The sequence below is a fragment of the Rhinolophus sinicus genome, chromosome 6 (assembly GCF_057876585.1).
Source record: "Rhinolophus sinicus isolate RSI-liver-muscle chromosome 6, RSI-T2T, whole genome shotgun sequence".
NCBI classification, from domain to species: domain Eukaryota; kingdom Metazoa; phylum Chordata; class Mammalia; order Chiroptera; family Rhinolophidae; genus Rhinolophus; species Rhinolophus sinicus.
In genome coordinates this window covers 27,897,202-27,923,586 of record NC_142506.1, presented here as the reverse complement: position 1 = coordinate 27,923,586, position 26,385 = coordinate 27,897,202, and the positions used below count along the sequence as shown (strand labels likewise).

The window sequence follows — 26,385 nt, the reverse complement described above, 5'->3', positions numbered from 1 at the left end:
AAAATAAATGATTTGTTACCCAGTTAGTGATTCAGTCTGTCAGTTTCCAGGAGTTACCTCGAAAAAGTTTACCAAAACTCATCAAATGACTATTCTTATTATTTTTTTTACTTAGTCATCTTGTTTAAACCAATATACTAAAACGGATTTTGAAAATGTTAATTGGAGTACCCCTGCTAATTATAATTTATATTGATAAAATTATTTTTCCTTTTCATATTTTAAATTATTTTTCTAAATATCTTAAATCTTATATTTGCTCTTTCAGTTTGTAGAAAATATGGAACATATGAGCTAATAGGCAAAGATAGTCCTTGTCATCAAACCAATTAGATAATGAAACACTCTGAAAAAGTCTCACTTTACTTTTCAGTTTAAATAAACATGTTAATACACATTTGTTGGTAATCTAAATGTAATTTCTTAATATGACAAAAACTACATATGAGTGGACCACATTTATTCATGTATCACTTGAAAAAATTTAATATTATATATTAATACCATTGTAATAATATTTCCCATTTTAATGATAGCATCTGATTCTCAAATAAGGACTCAACTTTTTGGTAACAGTTTCTTAATACGGCTGGTCTCAGTGTGGGGTTTAAAATACAGGTATTATTCATAAGGCTATTTTTTTTGTAATTATTCACTGAATCAACTCCATTCATTAAGATCCTTATATACATTGCCAACTAAGCCCAAAACATCCTGAATATGGACGTTCACAGGTTTGAAATCTCTTCACTGGTTAATTCTTGGGCAAATCTCTGTGTGCCATAATTTAATCAGTTATGCTGTTTTCATATCACTGAGAATGATTGGAGACATCTATAGATTACTCAGTCTTTTAAGTAATATCTTCTGTCTACCAAAATTGTCACCGCAATCTATTGAACAATGCCTCCTGTGATTTTATGAACTCTAGAAAGTATAGTGGTATCAACAAGGATTTAATAAAATTGCACTGATGGACTTAGGAACTAACATCTTTTTAGCTATTCTCTTATCGTACAGAATAATAACCTTTTTTGTCATGTAAGATTTTCTCGTTAGCAGTGAGCAATATTAATTTGTAAAAGTTCTCCAAAGCCAGTCTTGATTACTGCTTGTAAGTTGCTAACAGCCTCAGTTTTCTTTTTATAACACTAATAGCTTTCTTTAGGATTTGAATGTTTTGCAAATAAATGATGCTGTGAGAGAAATGGTTTACAGTTGTTTGGCAGTAATGTCCCAAGAGCAGAGTCTCTGAGGGTTTCTCTGAAACAATGCATTCTTTCACAGTTTGGAGTCACTTTCCCAGAAGGGATATATATATTTTATATGTATATATAAAATCTCCAAGGGCATTTTCTTGTATATTCTCATACCTCCCTTCTTAAACTGCATGGATTTATTAAATAGCATTAATTTATTATTGGATATCATATCATGAACAGGATTTATAAGGTATGAGCAACTTTATTAGCAATTATGTTATTTTTACAAAGAGAAATGTCAGTTAAAAATGGTAATCTCAGCTGCTTCTTACTGTCAAACTATAATTTTCAGTATCATGGCAATGAGAATTAGATTCTTGATATGCCTTTTTTTTCAAAGTTTGTTTAGACAGTACTTTGTTTAGTCATGGGTATATGACTGTAGCTTCCTTAATATTCCCAGAACACAGAAGAAAATTCTACACATTAAATAAGTAAATATTGAAGTTACTTGTTGACACAACTCCACTGAATATCTAATGAACAAGTATATGGCATATTTCATGTAGATATAGCAGGAAGTAGTCACATTTTTCTGTTTCCTCAAGCTATTTACCAGTTATCTATAATAAATACTTTACAGATGTATTCAGAAACTGAAAATCATGATTACCTGCAGAATAAGATTGACAGGTGAATTTGTTCACCTTCAGTTTCTATTCTGTTGAGGTGATGCTTGTGTCTGATTTGAAAATATTCTCTAAAACTTGTCAACTCCAGATTATTGACATGAAAAAAACTCACAAATAGTTTATTTACAACTTATCCAGCTGTCAAAATCATTAACAACATAACAACTGAAGTCTCATTTGCATTATTTCCTATAAAAAATCAGCATCTATATTTCTGGATTGTTTTGTTGATATCTCAGATCCTTCCGTTTATTTTTCTTTTGCAAAAATAGTAGTACATGCTTTAAGGAAGTATTTGAGAAAGCACAGTTTTAATTGGTCAGGTGAATCCAAAGCTTCTGCACTAAATATAACCTTTGCTGAGGGTTTTTTACATATAATCTTTACCAACCTAAGGAAACGCCCTCTTATTCCTTCTATTACCAACATCAGGAGATACACTTGTATTCCTTGTTGTCTAAGAATTACTTTGAACCATAAAATGATACTGAATTTTATTGATTGCTTTTTTTCATTGATTAAGATAATCATACGATTTTTCTTCTTTAGTCTCTTACGTTGAATTACACAGCTATATCTTCTGATGTTGCGCCGTCCTTACATGCCTGGGGTTATGTGCTGATTGATTATAATATGACATGGTTTTTAGTTGTCTTGGATTTTGTTATTTAAGTTTTAGCCCTACATCCTTGTGACTAGAATTGGCCTATGCTTTTCTTTTGTCAAAATTACATTTGCCTCATATAATGAGCTGTACGGCTCTTATTCTTTTTAAGAGTTATATAGGATATGAATTAGTGGTCTCTTAAAAGTTAGGTAGAATTCTCTGGTAAAATTATAGCAGTTGCTGTATGTACTCTAGATGACACACGCAAATGGTTCCTGAACATAGCAAATATCAATGGCTTCCTGCATCTCTGTGTGTAATGGCATCTTATGGCCAAGGGAATAGGCTTAACCTGAAGCAGAGAGGCAGAAGTGCCAATGAGCTAATAGTTAAATACCCTACCTCCTTGTCCCCTAGTGGGATGACCCTGAGAGGGTTCCATAAGACCAAGCTCCATTTGTCCCCAGAAACAAACTACTCTTTAGATGACTGTTTATTGGCTTTTTCCCCTCCCACGTTTCACTTCCTCACTATTTCACTTAACTTTCTAGGTTCATCTATCAAATAAACTACTTTGTATCCAAATCTTTGGCTTAGGATCTGATTGTAGAAAAAATCAGAATAAGACAAAAACCATCTAGGTCTGAGATTTCTGTAGAAGAGATATTTAAATTTTTTTAAGTTGATATATAATTCACATAACATTAAATTCACCATTTTAAAGTATAGAGGCAGTGTTTTTTTAGTGTATTCACAATGTTGTGCAAATATTACCATTATCGAATTCCAGAATATTTCCATCACCCTGAAAAGAAACCCTGCATCCATTAGCATTCGCTTCCATCCCCCACACCCAGACAACTAATCTATTTTCTTTCTCCATGGATTTACATATTCTGGACATTTCATATAAATGTATTTATTCCATATATGGCATTTTGTGTCTGGCTTCTTTCACTTAGCATAATGCTTTAAAGGTTCTTCTATATTTTGCAAGAATTAGTACTTCATTCTTTTTATGGCTGAATAATATTCCACTGTATGGCTGTGCTCCATGTTATGCTCTCCAGTTGAAGGGCATTAGATTGTTTATGCTTTTTTGGCTAATATGAATAATGCTGCTAGGAACATACATTTATCAGTTGTTCTGTGAATATATGTTTTAAATTATCTTGGGTATTACCTAGTAATGGAATTGTTGGGTCACCCAGTAACTCTATGTTTAAGTTTTTGAAGAACTGCCAAACTGTTTTCCACAATGATTGCACCATTTTATATTCCTATCATCAATGTACAAGCCTTACAATCTCCCACATCCTTGCTAACACTTGTTAGTTTTCATTTAAAAAATTATATCCATCCCAGTGGGTGTGAAGTTCTCTTAGGTTCAGTTGCTGCCATCACTGTTCACTGTAGCTATGGCTGAAATCAGGTTTGAGCCAAGGAGATTTGACACCGCGTACTAAAATCATCTGCTTCTTGAGACTTAATATGGACTTCATGTGGAAAATTTTATGTCCCTTGGTCCTGAAAGACTGGGGTTTGAATTTTGGCTGTGTTACTTCTCAGCTGAAGACCTTGTCTATGTGACTTAACGTTTCTATCAGCAGTTTCTTTCTTTATAAACTGAGAGAAATTAGTGTGGATTAAATGAGATTTAATAAATACACAAGAATTAGAAGACTGCCTGTAACATAGGGAAAACTAAAAAAAACACACACAAAACTATTTATTGTTGCTGCTGCTGCTGCTGCTGCTGTTGTTGTTATAACAGCAGCAGCAGCAATGGTGGTAATAGTGGTTGTGGTGGTGGTGTTATTAGTAGACCCCGGGTTTGGACTGGAGCTCAGAATCTCACTTACAATCCAGTCTACTCTAGAGCCTTGCTATGCAAAGTGTGGTTTGCAGACCAACAGAAGCATCATATCATCTGAGTGGTTGATAAAAATTCAGAATTCCCGCCTCTCTTCCCGCTGACCTAGGAATCGGAATCTGCATTTTCATAAGATGCCCTGGTAATTCGAATGCACATTACAATTTGAGAAGTACTGGTGTAATACATCATTTTACTTCTCTCAATTTATCCAGCTCATCATAGTAGGCAGTTTCCACAATTTTGTTTTTAAGTTTTTAAAACAGCTTTATTGGGGGATAAGTGTTATACAAAAAGTGTACTCTTAATGTATACAATTTGATGGATTTGAACACATGCATACACCATGAAAACAATCAAGGTGATAAACACATTTATCACTTCCAAAACAGACAAACAAACAAAGAAATAAATGTGGTATCCCCATAAAAGACCTAGCGAAAATCTAAAATCAATTGAGATACATCAAAAGTAGGACCTTTACTGGATAAGTTTGGAAACCTTTGAGATAAGCCACGCATATTTTACTTTCAATTCAATATTTAAGCAATTTTAGTGCACATAAAAATAATCTTAAAATATTTTATTTCTGCTTTTTGAATGTTATTAAATATTTTTATCAGAAAATGTATTTTATAATAATACTTTAATTTGGAAAGTTAAAGATTATTTTTTCTTAAAGACAATTTCATAACAGTCTGTGGTATTTGGATTGTAGAAATTTGCTAAGCAAACAGATTTATATAATAGTTATACATTGTAATATATTGTTGATTGTTAATACATTAATTCACTCATTCTTTGGACACACCTTGGTGTTTTTTAGGCACTTGGAATATCAGTGAACTAAAATAGACAAACATCTCTTACCTTCCAGGAGAACATACTCTAATTAGGACATGCACACAACAAATGAGATAAATATTAGAAGGTATAAGTGTCCTGGAGAGAATTAAAATCAAGATACTTAATTTTGGGTGGTGTTGCTATTTTACGTTCTATGGCCTTGAAAAGTGACAGTTGAACAACGACCTGACAGAGATGAGGGGGTTAGCATTGCAGATATTGAGGATAAAAGCAGTCTAGATTGAGGTAATAGTGAATATGCAGGTCCTGTGTTAGGAGCATGCTGGACATGTTGGATGAAGAGCAAGCAAGTCAGTGTGACTGGAGAAGAGCAAGTGGGTGAGAATAGTGAGATGAAGGTTAGAGTGAGATTGAAGTACATTTTGGACACTATAAGGACTTTGGCATTTATTCTGCGCAAAATGAGGAGTATTAAAAGGTTCTGACCAAAACAGTTACATGATGTGACTTATATTTTAAGACACTTTAATACATTTGTTTTGATTGTTTTGTTGCGATAGGTTAATGAGGAGAATGAGAAAAGAATGGAAGCTGGGGGATCAGTTATGAGGTTATTACAATAATTTCGGCAAGCTATGGTGAATTAGACTAGAGTGGTTGTGGTGGAGATGGTGAGATGTCATCTCTGTAGATATATTTTGAAAGTAGAACTAAAAGTTCTGGTGGAATGTATGTGGGGTATGGCAGAAAAAGATTATCCCTTTTTTTTTGGGCCCAAGGCAAACGGGGAAGATGGAGAGTTGCCATTAACTGCTGTTGTCATTAACTGCTGTGAGTAAGACTGTGTGTGGATGGAGCAGTTTTGGGGTGAAGGTCTTGAATTCAGTTTTGGTTATGTTAAGTTTGAGATGAATGAAAATACAAATTCACTGAAGCTTAGATATCAGGTTGTGCTTTTAATTTTGTACTGTGATAGTGTTGTGATCTTTATTGATTTTTTTTTTTTTTTTTTTTTTTTTTTTAGAATAGTAAATCTCCCTTGGGTGGGCCAAGTTGGACTTGCTTTACATTGCATCTACTTTAAAGTAGGTCAGACTACTACAGTATGTGGTTAGTGATGTTATTGTCTTTTAGCAGTTACAGGAACAACAGATACAGTTTGCAAAAGGAATTCCATAGAGTAGTCCATGGCTTCTGGAAATTGACTTGCAAGAAACCATGGAGGATCCCAAATAGTTTTGTCCATTAAGCTTAAAGGTTTAAAGAATTACTTGTGAGAATCTGAGAAACAGGTAAATGAAGCTTTATACTTTGAACTTTTTTTTCTCTGAATTAATAATAACCTTTCCTTAAAAATTTCTCCTCAAGAATTCTAGTAATTTCCATATAACCATATTTTGTTAGTATTTCCTTCGTATTGCCTCTAGTTTTACACTTTCAGTTCTCTTCAATTTGTATAAAGCATCGTCTTCTTTAATTATTTTCTGGCCCCATTCTTTTTATAAGAAGTCCTCTTTAGAAATAGTCATGTTGTCTTCTCTATTTTAAATGAAACCTTCCAGGTGAATAGGCTTTCTATTTTATGAAAGATAAATCTTGCTTTCCTGTCATTTTTGTACCATACTTTTACTTTGTTTATTGAAATGATTTTTGTAGTTTCTATAATTTAATATATCATAACCTTTAAGGTTTTCTAAATGATGAAAAAAAAGTCAATTGGTAGTACATTTGTATTTATTAAATCTTTAGTCAGTGAATACGCAATGGAGAATAATTGTTCGAAATAATATAACATTTTGTAATGTGTAATAATGCTACTCTTTCAACTCACTTTATTTTAATAAAGTTACTATATTTTTAACTGAAATTTAATTTATTTTAAGGGAAAAAATAAGTTAACGTAGTACTAAATGCAAAGAAGGCATTAGGTCCAGATTGAACAAAGTGCTATAGCACCGACTAGTGGAAAAATGTATAAACTTCAGAAATGTTCACTTTCCTTAATCTTGCTGGATAAATCTTGCTTGTCTTTTCTTTAAAAATTACTTAGAGAAATTTAAGCTCAAAGTGAAATTCTGAATTAAAATTAGATTTAAAAGTCAAATATTTATTGTGAAGGCGACAATGACCTATTCTGATAATAATATAAAATTAAATTCTTCTCAATGACTAATTTACTTTGGTAGCCACAAAATTTAATTTAGAACTTAAAGTTTATAAAATATCACATGCTTTGATGAAAAGGAAAATAAAAGCAACACTACAAAATGTGTTAATTGTTACCTTTGATATAATTGTCTAACTCCTTTACACAGACCCCTCCATAAAAAAACCCTGAAAGTAAGCTATATCATATTTTAAAAATTGTATTTGTATGAAAATTCAGTTCTCAGTATACTAATATATTTATGTTAAATACACATTTATTTTCAGTGTAATTATGAGTATCAGTAAATAGTTTCACTAGTCCAATTAACTTTAATTGGTGACTAGTCTGACGTTCTTATACATTCTTATCTCCTCCCACTTTTTTCTTTTCCTTCTTTTTTATAATATTTTGAGATATTTCCACCATGTTGAGATATTTAGAGAATAATACCAATAAGTTATACAAATCTTAAAATTTTGCCATATTTCATTTTTAGGGATACAGTAATTTTTAAATACTTATCATTCCACACGTTTTTATTTGTATAGTTCAACATATCGTGTTTCTCTGAAAATAAGATCTAACTGGAAAATAAGCCCTAGCATGATTTTTCAGGATGACATCCCCTGAGCATAAGCCCTAATGCGTCTTTTGGAGCAAAAATTAACATAAGACCCGGTCTTATTTTAATATAAGACCGAGTCTTACATAATATTATAATATAATGTAATGTAATGTAATGTAATATAATAATACCAGGTCTTATATTAATTTTTACTCCAAAAGACGCATTAGAGCTGATGGCGTGGTCCGACTAGGTCGTATTATCAGGGAAACACCATTTATGTGTGTGTGTGTGTGTGTGTGTGTGTGTGTGTGTGTAGTGCTAAACCATATATAGTATTATTTTGCAAGGTTTTTAACTTTATATTATGGGTCATACTGTACATATTTTTCTGAAACTTGTTTCTTTGTTTAACTCTATATTTTGAGAGTTATTTCAAAATTTAGATTCATCTAAATCTAATTCATTCGACTGCTGAATATAATTCTGCATGAATATGCTATAGTTTATCCATTTTCTTGTCGATTTAGGTTATCTATTTTTTTTTTTCTAAGAGAAATAGTGCTCCTGTTCATGTCTTCTTGTGCCTGCTTGAGAATTTCTATAGGGTCGAAGTAAGGTTTCTGGGTAATAGAGTATAGGTAGCCATTTCCAGTTTCACTAGCTATTGGTTCTCCAAACTGGTTGAAAATAATTTACAATCCTGAGAGGAATATTTGTATTGGCTCATTTACTTCCTCTCCAATGGTTCGTATTGTCAGACTTTTAAATATTGCCAAGCTGAGAGTGAAATTGTAGCTCATTGCTTTAAATTTGCATTTTTTACTTGTTATTTGTTTATTTTCCAATTGGGTTTCTCTATGGAATTGTATATTCATTCCTTAACCTATTATTCTACTGTGATGTTTGTCTTTTACTTATTGAACTATGGAAGTTCTTCATATATTCTGAATGCATATCCTTTGTTAACTGTATACCTTAAAATAAAACCTCTCCTAGATTATGATTTCTTGTTTTACTTTATCTTACTATTTTACCAACTCAAAATATTTAAACATTTTTATACAGAATTTATATTTTTTAGTTGTTTGTGCTTTTTAAATTTGAGTTGAGATATCTTTTGTTTTTCTGACTTCATAACACTTTCTTGACATTTGTTCTAAAAGTTTTGGCTTTCACGTCTCAGTGTTCAATCCATTTAGATGGATTTTTGTATGTGGTGGGAGGTGTGAATCTATTTTTTCCCCTCAATATGGATAACCGGTTGTCCCAGCTTTATTAATTCAATAGTGCCCTCTTTCTCCACTTATTTGTAATGTCAACATTGACACATGTGACAGTCTGTTTCTAGAGGCTCCGTTAGGCCCCTTGTTTTATCTATTTACCATCTCTCTACTACCCTGTCTTAATTTCTGTCACTTTTTAGTAAGTAGAGCAAGTCCATCTCAATTTGTTATTTCTCTTCAGAATAATCTAAATTTTTTTCTTTTATCTTTGGCTCCTACATGTTCATTTAGTATTAGCTTGATAAATTTCATGAAAACCAGAAGTTTCGATGAAAATTGCTTTGAAGTTTATAGATTTAACTTGGGCAGACTGACATCTTGTGGTATTTTGTCTTCTCATTCTGACAAAATATGTTTCTTCACTTATGTAAGTCTTCTTTTAGACTCTTGTATAGTATTTTTCTTGTAGCAGGTATTAATTTTTTTATTAAATGTTTCTGCTTGGTTATTAGTGATATATTTTGATTTATTTTGGTTAGTTCATCTTTGAGCTATGAAACTCATAGAGCTCCTTGTTACTTTTAATATTTATAGATTTTCTTGGATTTTCTATTATAATCAAATGGTGTTTACAATCAAATAGTGTTCAGATAAGGACAGTTTTATTTCATCCTTTTTTTTTTTTTTTTTTGTCTCATGTATGTGCGATTTACTAAACTAGTGTCTCCAGGATGGTGTTGAATAGAAGTGGTGGTACCAGTGATCCTTAGCTCATTCCTGACTTAAGTATCAAATAGGATATAGAATGTTTGTAAATACTCTTTGTCAGGCTTAAGCATTAGTTTTCTATTTCTTGTTTGCTAGATTTTATTTTCACATGAATGAGTCTGGCATATTATAAATGCCTGAATATTCTATTTCTATTGTTATGATCACTGTTTTTATTTTAATCTATTAGTGTGGTGAATCACATTAGTATATTTTCTAATATTAAACTATTTTTGCATTTCTGTTGGAATCCTCCCTTTATCATTTTTAATAATACTCACTGCATGGTGATACAATAAATGATAGTATTTTCAACTTAATTGTCTTTCATTTTCATTATCATTCCCTGTCATTTAATTAATGTTTGGCCTCTGAAATTGCCAAAACATGGGAGATGGACACATCATATTATAAGTGTTATGAAGCTGTTGAAATTGTTACTCAATTATCTGATTGTCTCAGTTTTCTAATTTAATTGGTTATTTATTGTAAGGTTATGGAAATTTATACTGAATGATCTAAGCACCTCAATTCTCTACTTTAAATTGATTGAAACCAGTTTAAGTTCTACTTGATAGCTCTCTTTTTGGAGCATACTTCCAAAGTGAATGAATCCTTTATAATTGTGACACTGCTAGACATCTTTTTCTTTTCAAAGGAATTAGCTTACTACCAACACGCTCTGCATAGCAGTTTCTCAGATTGTTCCTTTTCACTCTCCAAACAGCTCGGTTTGCTGGTTTCTAGTATTTACCTCAGGCCCTCCTATCATTTAATGTTTTGTGCGATTTTTTTAGATTATTGACTTCAGTTAATTTTGCTATATTCAAAACTTGGCATTTTAAAAAGTATTTCTTTATGTAATATCAGCTTTGGAAAGTATAGGCTATTGTCACCTTTCCTAAATACCCACCTTCGCTGAACTAGATTCCTTTTCTATCCTCTCCAGCTTCCCATCCCACAACTCCTGCCTAGAGCAGAAGAATCAGCCATTTTGCCCGAAACCTGAAGTTCCCAGCCTTTTTTCTCTGGGTGTGGATCTGGTCCATACTTTGTACTTAGGGAAATATTAATCTCTTATAGCTGACAGTATTCAAATGGTAGTGTAATAGGTATATTGTATTTGAAGTGCCCTCCCTTTAGATTCTTTTATCAGTAATCTAGCTTCTTTTTTTTATTTCTTGCCATTAAGTAAATGAATGGGTTAAGGGAAGCTATGAAAGGATGAAATGGGAAGCCTGAAATTCATTAGTTCAAGCCTGAGGGTGCTTGAGGGAAACTGTTAGATATACAGAAAAGGGAAATAAAGGAAAAGCCTGCCCCTTCTATCCTTGTACATTGTGAGGAAGGAGAAAGAAGAGTGAGGTAAGGCCAGTAGATAATCAGAGGTATGTTCTAATCTCTTCATTCTAGGCTTTGACCCAGGAGGAGGATGCATGTTGGTTAAGTTGAAGGGCAGCTTTTACCCTTCTTAATATTTGAGGTTCTTGGAAGAAATCATCTCTCAGGACGCCCTTAGACCCACCTGGGGCATAGGTACTTCAGAGTGCATCATGGTTGGCAGTGCATCATGGTTCGGCCAAGAAAGGGCCAGCATTAGCTTTCTAGACCTATCCTTAGTTCCAGTGTAGCATGGAGGACACACAAGTAGCTGCATGCCCCTGTCAGGACACTCACCCCACGCCCCATAGTGAGGGATGAAGGATGAGAGGACTTTGCAGAAGAGGCTGCAGAACAGATAGCTTGGGCCGTGGCTGCATAGAGGATAGTTCCGATACTAAGAGGAGACAGAAGTGCCTTGGGAGCTGGAGGTCAAGTCAGTAGTGAAACACAATCCTGTCTAAACTGAGAAGAACCAGGTAAAGATTGGATGAGCTACAGTGTTCAGCAACAGAAGCCCCACAAGACACCTAGACATTTTCTTGGAAAACAGGAGGGAAAGGGGTAGAAATATCAGAAGTAGATAATTTATCCAAAGGAGCTATTTCACAGACTAAAATTTAGTGGGTGGCTTCAGAAGAAATCTGGCAATATGCTTTTGAGGAAAATTAGGTAAAAAATAGAGAAATTAGCCACATTTCTTTGTGAACGTTTTTCAAAGCCACAAGAGCCAACAGAGAAGAGTGTGTAGTAACAGTTAAGACTTGGAGATGTTCCAAGTTCAAGTTTCTTCTGTAGTGCTGCTACTTCCTGAGAGACTTATAGAAGACACCATCAAACTTTCCTGCTAAAGCCTGCAAATGTGACTGTATCTGGAGAAGCCTCGCCTGCCGTTCAGGGGGGAATCTGGGAAAGTCTTGCTGCTTGTCTCCGGGTATCAGATGAAGCAAAATTTCTGGTTTTTGTTTTGTAATCCAGAAGCCTATTATATAGAGATTATAGTGATCTCTTAATTGTTAAGGAATATATTTGAAAAATTTTAACTGTCTAGGATATGGGCCAGTACATCAACTTTCCAAATCCACCAAGACAGTGCTGGGGGAGGGGCTTGTAGGTTAGTAGCCCCCGATGCCTTTTGAGAGACAGACACACCATGGATCTGATGATGGGGGGACTGTGGGATAAAGCTGTGATGGAACCGCTCTGAATTTATGGGCCTCTTGCAGATTTCCTCTGCATCCTCCTTTTTTTTCCAAACAGTCTGAGCCAGCAGAGAGGAAGGAATCAAGGGATCTGTGATGTGAATGCATTCCTTTTGTAGCACTTATACTTGCAATATAAACAATATTTGTGCAATTATTTGTTTGCTTATTTTCGCCTCTACTACACTTTAAACTTCACAGCAAAATCTGTTTGTTGAGCTGTATTCATCGGCTCTTAGCATAGCATCTGGCATAGACGAGGTATTTAGTGAATATTGTATGAATGAATAAATAATTAATGAATTAGTGTTCATAGTTTTTGCCCATCTATAAATAAATTGATATTTTATGGTCTGAATTAATTTTTATGGTAAATTGCAGCTCCATCCACGTTTACCTACTAACACTGAATGTAGTATTAATCTTTTAGTAGAACATAGTAGATACCTTATATTCAATGGTGTGCTAATAAATGTTAACAGCTGGCTCTCTGTAAGAAAAAGCCCTAATTTGTGGTATTTTCCAATTTCCATAGTCTAAATCCATCCACCACGGCTGCTTTCAAGCAACCGCATTACTTCGTGGAATTGTGGAGATGGGAAAAAATGTGCACAACGTGTTATTAATGACTTAGTGAAAGCTGGCTCCTATGAACAGTGAAGCACATTTATATGCTGGTTTTAGCAATGCATTGTTCTTCACATACAAAGACTGTGCTGTGACACACATTCAATAGAACATGTGCTTTAAAAAGATTTCAAATTAGTTAAGGAAATGCTATCAGTTGTAAAACATACACTCAAAAGTCTCTGAACCTCAACACAATAGAAGTTTATTTCCCACCTACATTGAGTCCACATTGGTGTGGCTTACCAGTCTCATTCAGTTCCCAGGCTCCGTTTTTTGTGTGTGGCTCCTTTATCCTCCCGGGTCTTGAACAAAGAGCATGGTAGTAGCATATGAGAATTTCTTAATGGTCATGAAAACGGTCCACATCATTCCATTTATAATCCATTGGCCAGAACATAGTCATGTGGCCGTGGCCTTCCCTAGCTACAGGAAGTTTGTGGAATGTAGTTTTCTAAGTGAAAAAGGAAGTAAGTTTAATAGCTAGCCAGGATCTTCCACAGTTTTGTAGTCATCTGATAGAGTTAAGCTGATCAATTTATACTTTTCTTCTCTGTCAAATGTACACATTTATAAGCAGGCTGGCAATGATTAGAAGTGGAGTCTAGTAAATTCTTCTTTTCTGTGCAGAGTTAGCTATATCTTATGAGTTTGGCCTATGGCCTCATTAGCACCAGTTTCTCACCAATACTCCCACCCTTCTCTGAATTGTTCCATTATTTATTATCCCTATTTAGATGAAAACACATAGTTTTCAGAGCTTTAAATTCCTTTAAATTATTGTATATACTTAACATAATTGTGGTTTTGCTTTCTTTGACTAGTTTAGCTGTTACGTTTTCGATTTTTATTGTTTTAAAGAGATATTTTTATTTTCCATATTTTTTTCAATCCCACCAAGGATGACTGTAGAGTGGAATATAATGTAATAAGTGACAAATTTGGGTCATTAGTATTTCATCTCTTATATAGCTATATTACTTTGAAAAATATGGCATATTCAGAACTGAATGTAATAATACCTTATAATTTTGAATCCTATATGTCTTTGTGATCTCAGGGTCTAGGAATTTTTGATCTTTATGAGGACCAACGAAACTAATAGGCTCTAACATGGTGATTCATAGGCATATGTATTTCTAATGTATTTTTTAACAACATTCATCATAAGATACATTTACTGGTTAATTGGTTAAAGGTTTCCATTAACAAAAGTCCTGCTATTTTATTCCCAAATAAGTTAAATTTTGATCCAAAGACATAGAATTTACCTTTTATAGACATTAATCATTTCATAGCCTATTAGTGAAAAGTCATCTCATAGCATGTATATGTGAGACATAGTTCAGTATCATCAGTTTATAAGTTGCTTTGTGTAAAGTTTGGGCATCAAGTGAAAGTGTCAGTCCCTTGTACTACTTGAAATGAGTGGATTTAGGCTTCCCGAGCCTTTAAAGATTAATAAACTTAATCCAAGAGTGGGAGGAGATAGAAAAAGAAGAAAAGAAAGGTAATTGGGTGTTAGGATCTGAGGCCACTAGAAGCTAGCACCTCAGGAGAGAACATAGGATCTAGTCAGAGAAAGAGCAACCGATGTGGCTAGCCCAGAGAGTATGTGAAGAGTCTTAGTGCATGGTCTTTAATTGCAGTCAAACATCATCCTTCATGCCTTATACTCATTATCTTATATTGCTATCCCCTGGGTCTTTACAGATGAGGACAACAAAGCCCACAGCATTTATAAGTCTTTTTCTCATTTTGGGCTAGGCAGAAATCATACTATTTGTACAATGAATACATTTAAATTCTATATTTGTACAAACAGTGTCATAGATTTACCTAGTTCACATTGAGGTAAATTGGCAAAGCTGATCATGACCTCCATTGGCCGGCCTTATGTAGCCATTCTGAGGAACACACTTGTAACTCATTCCACATTTTAAGTTGAGAATCTCTGCCCTAACCCGTGGTTGTCTAACTTTATCAAGAATTAGAATCACTTGTAGAATTTTGTAAAAAACAAACAAACCCACAAAACATATTTCTGGGTCCCGCCCTACATTTCTGATCCAGTAGGTCTGGAGTGGGGCCTGAGAATTTGCATGTCTAATATGTTACCAGGTGATACCTACCGATGCCGCTGTTTCAGGGATATTCTTTGAGAAGCTCTGCTCTAGAAGAGGTTAAGTAATCTGCTTACCTTGTGGTAAATAATGAAGCAGCAATAGGTTGTTTCTGCAAATTATCATGATTGGATAATTGTCTGTCTCATACTCTCATTTCTGTTTCATTGTAAATTACCAAGCAGGAAAGGATGTTATTCTTGAATACTGTGCGACTTATTCTAGATAAATTCATATCACAAAATAATATAGCATGTATTATAACTGTGTCATGAATAGTAACTAGTTTAAAATAAACAGAGAAGGTGAAATTCAGACTTAATTTATTTACCATTTTGTGGTTCTATGTTTAGTATGCCTTTCACTTTTAAAAAAGGTCTGCAGTACCTACATTTGTCACAAGATGGCATTGAAAGGCTGAAGATTTTGGTTGAAATTTGATTTTTGAGACTGTTGATGGGTTAGATATATTTTATGTGTATTCAAACCAAAGAAACTTGAACTGTGAGGTATTTATTTTTAAATTGAGTGAGATTTTGGTATTTTCATGTCAAAAATAGTTTCTTATTTAGTTATGAAAATAAAATAGTTACACATATTGAGTAACATTGATAACTATTTCTTTTGGAATTCTATGAAACATAAATCTTAATGTGATGATATTGAATATTTTATTATCATATATCCCCTCCAGAAGGACATCAAATAAATTCAAGTTAGCAAGCATTTGAAAGATCTTTCTGTTCTATGATTTATAAGGTCTTATTATGCATTAGAAGATACAGACCTTGACCCCATTGAGCTTTAAATTTAGTTAAGGAAAAAAAGAAATACATATAAATTCAAAGAGAGAACAAAGTAATAAAAAATTGTCAAAAACAATGTTGTATGCTATGGACTATACAAACAATATGAACTGGAATAATGGTCAATGAAGCACAAATTTTAAATGGTACTTTACCAAAATATTCTTGTATCAGTTGAAAATACTATGTTGAATTCTTCTTTTACTCTGATTATTTATATTATTATTTATTTAAACTATGACAAAATGTTCAGCAATATGGAGAGTTGTGTAAGATTCAGTATTTGACATAAATAAAACATCAGAAACACTCGTTTAAAATATGAACTCACCTTTTATTTCACGAATATGTGATTTTATTTTTTTCTGATTAATTGAAAAAGATTTTTCAGAAAAGGGTGAAGGCTTTTCTGGTCACACAGATTTAGTTAAAATAGTCTTAGATTCCTGGAATCTGAAAAACATATCTAATTAAAACATCAAGTATAGTATGGTGGTTATCAGGGTATGGAAGGAGGGAGAAAAGGGGATTTTTCTGTTTAATAGGTATTGATTTTGACTTTTGCAGATGAACAACTTTTGGAGATCTGTTTCACATAGTGTGAATATACTTAACACCATTGAACTGTGTGTGCATTTAAAAATGGTTAAAATGGTACATTTTATGTAAAGTGTCCAACTACAAATTATGAGCAATTAATAGGTTTTTATTGAAGATCAACAATGTTCCTAGCTTTATTTTAGTTAATAGGAGATACTTTAAAAAAAATAAAAGACAGCTCAGGAAGCTTATATAATAATGTAACTAGTGATAGAGGATTAATCTATATAATATACTGATATTGGTAATCTACTTAAAGTCCAAAATATATCAGGTATTGTGCTAGACATTTTAAATAAATTATTTCTAATCTTCAGTCCTCAAAACAATATAGAAAAATTAGTATTATACCTATTTCCCCATTTTATCATTAAGGAAGCTATGTTTTGTAGATATGAATGTTCAGTACCTTATTGATGGTTGAAAATTTCTAATCTTGGAGTTGGTATTTAAACCCAAGTCTGTCTAGCCTCAAAATTCACTTTCTGTATACTATCACTATGCCCATAATTAATTAAAAAAATAATTAAAGAATATAAGTAAATAACTAGTAATTTGGTGCTTTAGTTTGGTATTTCTACTACCAGTAAACATTGTTTTTTATTATAATTATTCTGACAAAATTAAAAGGAAAGACATGTAATTTAATTAATGGTAGCTATTAATTTGGGTTACATTTTAACCTCAGGATGGATAACAATGTAATGTTTGTGTTGTTGTTGGCTTGAATTATAGTCTCTCTTTTTGTTTGTTTTGAACTTCTGGAAACACTAATTTCTTTTCCCTATGTATTTGTGTGCAGGTTATGTGGGTATGTAATTTGTGCCGAAAACAACAAGAAATCCTCACTAAATCAGGAGCGTGGTTTTATAATAGTGGATCTAATACACCACAGCAACCTGATCAAAAGGTTCTCCGAGGAATACGGAATGAGGAGGCACCTCAGGAGAAGAAAGCAAAGCTGCACGAGCAGGCCCAGTTCCAAGGACCCTCAGGTGACTTAGCTGTACCTGCAGTGGAGAAAAGTCGATCTCATGGGCTCACAAGACAGGATTCTATTAAAAATGGGTCAGGAGTGAAGCACCAAATTGCCAGTGACATAGCTTCAGACAGGTAAACATTTTGCTTAATCTTTAGGTCAACTTATTATCTTTAATCTTCATTCCAAACAAAAATACACGAAATGTTTAGGTAATGAGTTGTTACATGTAAATGTAATGTAAATGTCCATATGTTTTATATAAATGCTGAAAGTGATATTCAGGACTTGAGTTATATTATAGGTTTGAACAGTCTTAGGTTTGATGAAGGAGTGTCAGTTTATCAGATTTTCCAGAAAAAGAAGTGAAATGAAACAGGGAACTTAGATAGCACGTTATTGTCATAGGAGAGACAAACTGGAATAAACAATGGGAATGAAGAAGAGATGATTGTAAGACACATTAGAGATGTTGAATTGATGGGACTAACTGGAAGTGGGATGTGAGAGAATGGGGAAGGTTAATGATGCCTCTAAAGAGTCTACCTGGGGCTGAAGGATGAAGTGGCTTTCCAAGCAGGTAAATACAGATGAAAAGGTTATGAGTTTAATGTATCCTTGGGCTAACTCTATTATTACTATTTTGGCACAATTTTATGGCCTTCTCAATGTTCAAAGTGTTAGACTGTTAAAAACAATGTTTATGGTTCTTATATTTCCTACCTCTCGAAGGAGGAGAATGAAAAAATTTCATGGGAATATTATTTTTCTATTCCATATTTCTCTTTTATAACTAAAAATTTTTAGAAAATCCTCGTTGACACTCTGTGTATTGTCCGGAAGTGGCAGATACATTTCTATGTGAACAAGTATAAAGTCATATATTTGTGGAAAAACGCATCTAAATTGTATTTATAGGACGGTGGGTTCTGAGCAGTCAGTTATAGTAGATAAGAAAACTGGGAGTCACTTCAGATGGTGCCTAAAGCCATCACACAGATGTGTTGCTAATGTTTTGGCAGAATAATAAAATGTTGGCTATACCAGTTTTTTTTTGAAAACTAGCAAAAGTGAAATAGACAATGTAATCCTATCTTTGGACAAAACAAGTGATATCATGGCTGGAGTACTATGAACACATCTCAGTGCAGAATCTCAGGAATCCAAGAATTTTAAGGTAAGAAGACTATCTTTGAGAACTAACTTAAGCACATGAAGGATTGATTGCAGATAGTTAATTTGGAAGGTAATCACAGAAACCACCTGTAGGGAAGTAGAAAATAATTCAGTTAAGAGAAGGAACACAATAATGGGTGCATTCAAGAGCAACTTACCTCTTTTGGCAATTGTATCTCAATCTTACTGGGACTTCTGGGAAACAGGGTATCCACATGATCGGCAGAAGCTGGGGGTATTTATCCATAACCCTCTGTTGTTATTGGTCTAGGGCTGTTCCTGGGGGTTGTTAACTCTGGAACTCACTGGCCAGAGAAAGCACTCAGGCAGAGTTCTACAAATACAATAACAAGACACGACTGTGCAGGTATATGGTGACTGATGAGGCAGTGTTGGTTGGGACAGTAGTCGTGTCTGCTACACGAGTTCTTTAGAAATCAAGAAAGTCTGTAAAATGGCAACTGTAATGGCTGAGGTATGTGAACATGGATGAAAAAAATGCTGTTAACCAATGGAGCTAGGATTTTAAATGAATGAATGACTTAATAAAATAGATAATGGGAACATACCCTCATTCTTCAAAAACTAGACAGGTGCATGAGATAGTCTCCTTTAGAGGTTGGAAAGGTAGGTTTAGGAAGAATGAAAGGAAATACTAAAACACTGGGTCACGTAATAGATTATTAAGTTTTAGAATGCATATCATAAAGAAGTTGTGGACATTAACAATAAATTCAATAAATTTATGAGTAATTAATTCATCATTGTAGGTAACTAGAAAGATAGTTCTCATCTTTGAAGAAGGTGATAATGAGAAATGTATTTCCTCCATTATTATCTGTTAATCCTTCTTTGATTGACAAAATACTAACCTGAGTAAACAGTACAATCTGACCCTAGATGTAGTAGTTCCTTTTTTTCTTTTTATTTTACCTGGTGCCTTTGGCTGCCATTACTAGTAAATGTATACTTTAATTATGCAATGTATCCTGTAATTATATCCTTCCTTTCTGAATCTCACATAAGTCAAACCAATAGCTTCTTTTGTTTATAGTAATTATTTTTAGTCGGGGAAGAAGTTAGAGTTTAATATAAAATTTGGTAGTTAGGCCTAGAAAATGGAATCAATTATATAAACTTTTATTTGGAAGATACTTTCTCTTTCAAAATAATTCAGTTCCCTTATCATAAGCAAAAAGCATTTGTTTTATTTTTAAATGCAGTTTCTATAGTACTTTATTAGGCATGTATCTAGGGACCCTTTGAATTCTTTCCCCTAGAGGAGGGGGATCAGCAAACTATGTCTCTGAGGCCAAATCTGCCTTCCCCTCTGTTTTTTGTAAATAAAGTTTTATTGGAACACAGCCATACCTATTCATTTATTTATTGTCTATGGCTACTCTCAACTACAACTCCAGATTTGAATAGTTACAAAAGACCATATGGGCCTCCTAACCTAAAATATTTACTCTCTGACCCTTTATAGAAAAGTTTGGCAATTCCTGCCCTAGAGGGTATGTTGTTAATTCTCTTAGTGCTATTGAAATTTCTCCATTCTTTGTTTATTTTCTTTTACTATTTAAATAATTTCAGTTAAATCTGTTTTCTTATTCCCTTCCCCCATCCCTCTTCCCTTCTCCTTATGCCCCCAACCCCCATTTCCACATCTTCCTCCCTCCCTCTCTCTCTTTGTTTCACGTCTCTCTTCTTTTTTACCAGAATGGGTCTTCTAGCAGTATTTAAGTTGGACAGTGAAATGGAGCTACTTATAAGGAATATAACTTTAAAGTATTACTAGTAATTTGTTTCTTCCATACCATTCAGAAACCAATGGCCTCAAAAGGAGAAATTTTGGTTCAATTAAATTTAAATCTCTATGGACCTAGAACTATATTTGAGAGATAGAAAAGTGTATTACGTTTCCTTCTCTTAAGGAGCTTTAGTTTAATCTTTAGCTACATGCTACAGTAGTTGTGACCTGTTTTATGACTTTTTACTTCTCTCACGGTTGCTTTATACATAGACCTTTAGTATTTAATGAGTGAAAGAATAGCAAGTTGGCCCTAGGCCATAGCTTTGAGTTAATGAATATTTACTTAATTCATTTATTTATAAAAATGGCAGATGTTTATCAACTTAGACATAAAATATTGTTTGAGATTTTCAAATATGGTTTTTTATTTCAAAATAAGTTTTAAAATAATCATTTTTTCAAATGTGCAATTTGCATTTCTCTCCTTACGATGTTTCCTAGGAGTGGCCAGGGGTTTCTCAGCCTTTCTGAGGGAGGACCCATGAATCTGTATTTCCAACTAACTCCCACACGATATTAATACTGATAGTGCAGAACAGTAGCAAGGCACAAAGGCATCTAGAAATATATTATGGAAGGAAACAAAACTATGTTGCAATAGCTCAGTGGCAGTTGTCCTCTGTAGTACTACCACGAAGAGGCAGAACACTTAGTGAAATTTTGTGGTTCTTAGAGGCAACATAATTCCACATTTGAGTATACTGTTCTGACACATTGATCGGGGGACAGAGGTGGAAGTCAGCTACCTGGTGGCTGGTTGACTACATTCATGTAGTTGCAAGCATCTGACTACTTTATTGTGACTTCTAGGGTTATTGTGTCTGATCATTTACTTAAATATATTTTATTTTTTAGTAAATTATTTTTTAGCATTAAATTATTTATTTATTTCAACCCTATATTATACAGTTAGGAATACACACACACACACACACACACACACACACACCTTGTTTCCCCGAAAATAAGACCTAGCTGGACAATCACCTCTAATGCGTCTTTTGGAGCAAAAATTAATATAAGACCCAGCCTTATTTTACTATAATATGAGACCCGGTCTTATATAATATGAAATCGGGTCTTATATTAACTTTTGCTCCAAAAGACGCATTAGAGCTGATTGTCCGGCTAGGTCTTATTTTCTGGGAAACACGGTATACATTATGTTAGAATATTTTATCTCTGGATTTCATTTTCAGGGTAGTAAAGGGGATGTTACAAAATATTTGTTTTAACACTTTCAGTTCCAAAATTCTTTTTTATGTTGTATTTTAAGGTCCTCTTTCATGGTATAAACTTGAAAGCATTCTCTTCCATTATTCTTTTTCCTGCCCTATAACTGATAGTATTGTGTTCAATTAATAGAGAATTATCTTTATTCATATTATAATAACTATTGTAATTTATTTATTTAACAATTTTTTTGAATTTCATTATAGAGATTACTTGTTACCACATGGCTGAAATAATTTAATCATGATTCATGTTTAAAAATGAATATATTTCGCAGACATTTGACTCTGATCTTATTATTATATTACTGTGGAATATTTATTATTCTGTTTTCCCCTATTTTCTTATTCTATTGTGAAACAAAAATTAACAATGATAGGAAAAAGTAACAGAGTTCCTTGGTTCTAGTGGACTGTGAAGCATTTTAAGAAGCATAGCTACAAAGAAATAATATTTGATAGGCATTACAGATTCTTAAGTATTTTTTCTACATTTTATTGCTTAAATAATGACATTTAATGAAAGTACTGAGAGCCTTCATTGCTATTTTGTCTGGAATGTTAATGAGGCAAGAGTGGAAAACTGAAAAAAAAAAAGTTATATGACTCAATTACATCGCAGTGCATTTTGTTAGATGGTGAAAAATGCTACCAGGTAAGTGATGATGAGAGTAACAAAAATATAAAGTGATTATCTTGGATCTGAAATGTAAAGTTTTAAGGTAAGTTAAGTATAACACATATTTAAGAGTTTGATAATCACCATCATTTTTTTATTGTCTGTTACATATGACCTTCCAAATACGTTTGTGACATTTGATTAATTGAAGTAATAATTAAAATATATGCTTAAAACTTTTGTTTCCAGTATGGGTGGGGTAATAGGGCCTGGATGTACCCTTCTGCCTGAACATTTGAAGAAACCGACAATGTTGAAACAATGGTTTTTAAGAAATGGGACATCAGGCAACAAAGGAGAGTAATACCTGAGAGGTGGGAAATTAATCAAGTGATTGCCCTAGCATATTGCTTTGAGAGAATTTCTAGGCTCTTGCATAGGGAGAGGGTTATAGACAGAGCCCAGAGTTCTTCATGAGTTGAGGAGACAGTTTTGAGGGGTTCTGGAGATGAAGGCAGCTGGAGTTTGCTAGACAGAGTACCAGAAGGAGAGAGCTGACCAGCAAGATATCCTGGAGATTTGCAGAGGTTTCTCCTTGTGTGTATTCAGTGGAGTGATGATTAGTGCACGTGAAGAAACTACTTGAGGCCAGGGAAAGAATCAGCCAAAATGATTAGAGGGAACACTGGCCTGCATTCACACAGGACCAAGAATAGTGTTCCCAAAAGCCAGAATAGAAAACCTCAAGATTCCTGGAATACTGGGTAGAGTATTTTGGAAAGTCTTGCTTCAGCAGTGGGGAATAATTAATGCTAAACTGAACACTGCTCTGGGACAGAATAACAAATCATAAAAGCAAGATCTGAAAGGATTACACTGTTTTCAAGTAATTTAATTACCTCCCAGACAAAGTTCAAGGAGATTTATAGGAATACAAAAATATCCAGTGCCCAACAAGATAAAATTTCATGATGTTTGGCATCTAATAAAAAATAACAAGCATACAAAACAACAGGAAAACATAATCAATATGAGAAAGTAATCAAACATTGTACACCAACCCAGAAGTGACACAGACTTTAGAATAAGCAGGCAAGAACATTAAAATAGTTATCATAATTATATGCTATATAATTCATAAAATTAAGTAGAGATATGTAAGATATAAAAATAAACACTTAAATTGAACTTCTAGAGATGAGAATTATAATATCTGAAGTGAAAAATACACTTGATGGGAATAGTGGAAGATTAGGTACTACAGAAGAAAAAATTAATGAATTTGAAGACAAATGAATAGAAATGATCCAAAATGAAACAGAATAAAAAAATGAATAAAATACTTTAAGAAGTAAAAGAACATCAGGAGCTATAGAACAAGATCAAGTATTTAATATACATGTACTTGGGGTCCTTGAAGGGGAGAAGAACATGGAGAGTACTAAGAAAATTTTGAAGAAATAATGGTCAAAATTTTTTCAAATTTCGTGGAAACTCAAAACCAAGAAGCTCTTTAAACTCCAAACATAGGAAATATGAAGAAAACTGCACCAAGGAACTCTATAATCAAATTGCTTAAAATAAGGATAAAGAAGCAATCTTAAAATCAGCCAGAGAAGGAAGACATGTTTACACAGACATGTTTACAAAGATAAAGATGACAGCAGGTTTTATGTTGGAAACAATGCAAGAGAGACAAGAACGGAGCAAACACCTTTAAGGTACCGAAAGATAAAAAGGAAAACAAGCCATCAACCAGTATTCTATACCCAGTTAAAATATGTTTTAAAAATGAAGGCCATATAATGACTTTTTTAGACAAAAAATACTGGAAAAATTCATCACCAGTATAACTACACTATAGGAAATGTTAAACAGAGTCCTTCAGGCAGAAGGAAAATTATACCAGATGGAAATATTTATCTACATCAAGAAATGAAGAGCTATGGAAATGATAACTACATGAGTAATTTATAATTTTTTATATATAGTCTTTATTCTTATTCTAAATATCTTTAGAAGATAATTGACTGTTTAAATAAAATAACAAAGTATTATGGGGTTTATACCATATGTGAAATAAAATATACAACAATGGCATAAAGTGTGGATGGGAGAAATGGAAGTACACAATTGCAAAGTTCTTATACAAACATGAAATGGTAAAGTATTGAAGTATTGTTTGAAGAGGGACTATGATATGTTAAAGATGTGTTATAAACCCTAAAATAACAAAACAAAGAGGTATAGCTAATAAATCAACAAAGGGGGGGAGAGAACAAAGAACACATCAGACAAATAGAAAGTGAGTAAAATTGATTAAAAAATCAACCATATTGATAATTAATTTAAATATAGTTTGTTTAAGGCACAGATTATCAGATTGGTACTAAAGAAAGACTCAACAATATACTGTCTACAAGAAACACACTTTAAATATAAAGACAAAACATATGAAAGTAAAAGAATGAAAAAGATAAAGATATACTATACTAATACTACTCATTATCTGGTTATATTCAGATTTCAGAGCAAACGATAGGAATAAAAATGTTAGTTCCTAAGGATAAAGTGGTCAGTTAATCAAGAAGACATAAAAATCCTAAACATGTATGTCTATATGTGAAGCAAAAACTAATAAAACTAAAAAAGAAATAGACAAATCCACAATTAAAATCGGAGATTTCAATATCCTTTTCTCTGTAACTGATAGAATAAGTAGGCAGAAGATCAGCAAAGATATTGTAGACTTGAACTAATTGATGTTTATAGAACAATCCACCAAACAGTAGTGGAATATTCATTCTTATTTGGGGGTAAACAGGGCAGTAATTACCAAGATAGACCACATTCTGGCCATTTAACAAGCCTCATTAAATTGAAAGAAATCCAAGTAATAAAAAAATATGTTCTTTGATTAAAATGGAGTTAAATTAGAAATCAGTAACAGAAAGACCTCTGGAAAACCCCAGTGTTTGAAAGCTAATTAATATACTTTTAAATAACATACAGATCAAAGAAGAAATAAAAAAAGAACATAACTTTCATTAAAATGAAAACACAACATCTGAATTTGTAGAGTGCACTAAAGCAGTAATTAGGACAGAATTTATAGCAATAGACACCTACGAGTATATTAGAAAATGAGAAAGGTCTCAAAACATTGATTTTCAGCTTTCACCTTAAGAAACTTAGAAAAGCAAATTAAATCCAAGCAAGCAGAATAAAGGAAACAATAATAATTAAAGCAGAAATCAGTGAACTAGAAAATAGAAACAATGAAACCAAAAGCTGATTCTTTGAGAAGATCAATAAAATTGTTAAGCCTGTAGTCACACAAATCAGGAAAAGAAAGAGAAGATACAAATTACCTATATCATGAACATGAGAGATAACATCACCACTGATTGAATGATATTAGAATGCTAACAAGGAAATATTTTGAAAAACTTTATGCCTATAAAATAAAGAAGCAAGATGAACTGGACAAATTCCTTGAAAGACACAAATTACCTAAGCTTAGTCAAGAAGAAATGAATAACTTTAATAGTATTATATGTACTAAATAAATTGTATTTGTGGTTAAAAACCTTCCCGTAAATAAAACTAGAAACCTGATGGCATCACTAGTAAATTCTAACAATGTTTTAAGAAAGAAATAATGCCATTTCTACATAAATTGTTCTGGAAAATTAAAGAGGAAGGAATATTTCTCTACTCCTTCTTTTAGCCAACACTATCCTGACACCAAAACGGAAGATATTATAAGGAAACAAACAAACTACAGATCAACAGCCCTCATAAGTACAGATGCAAAAACAAATTTAGCAAGTTGAATCCGTAAATATATAAAAACAATAAAGAGCATGACCAAGTGGGCTTTATTCCAGGAATGTAGAGTTAGTTTAACATTTGAAAAATCATAATAATTCATCATTT

At 33.0% G+C, this 26,385-nt stretch overlaps 1 protein-coding gene across 37 annotated transcripts in view; it reads left to right on the top strand.

The window, feature by feature from the left end:
* RIMS2 (regulating synaptic membrane exocytosis 2) overlaps window positions 1–26,385 on the top strand; it is a 594,048-nt gene that overhangs the window by 175,473 nt on the left and 392,190 nt on the right. For all 37 annotated transcript variants that reach the window (XM_088799000.1, XM_074316856.2, XM_074316855.2 and 34 more), the window contains one exon: window positions 17,430–17,740. In XM_088799000.1, the coding sequence (XP_088655126.1) occupies window positions 17,430–17,740 (311 nt within the window). The remainder of the gene's footprint in view (window positions 1–17,429; window positions 17,741–26,385) is intronic.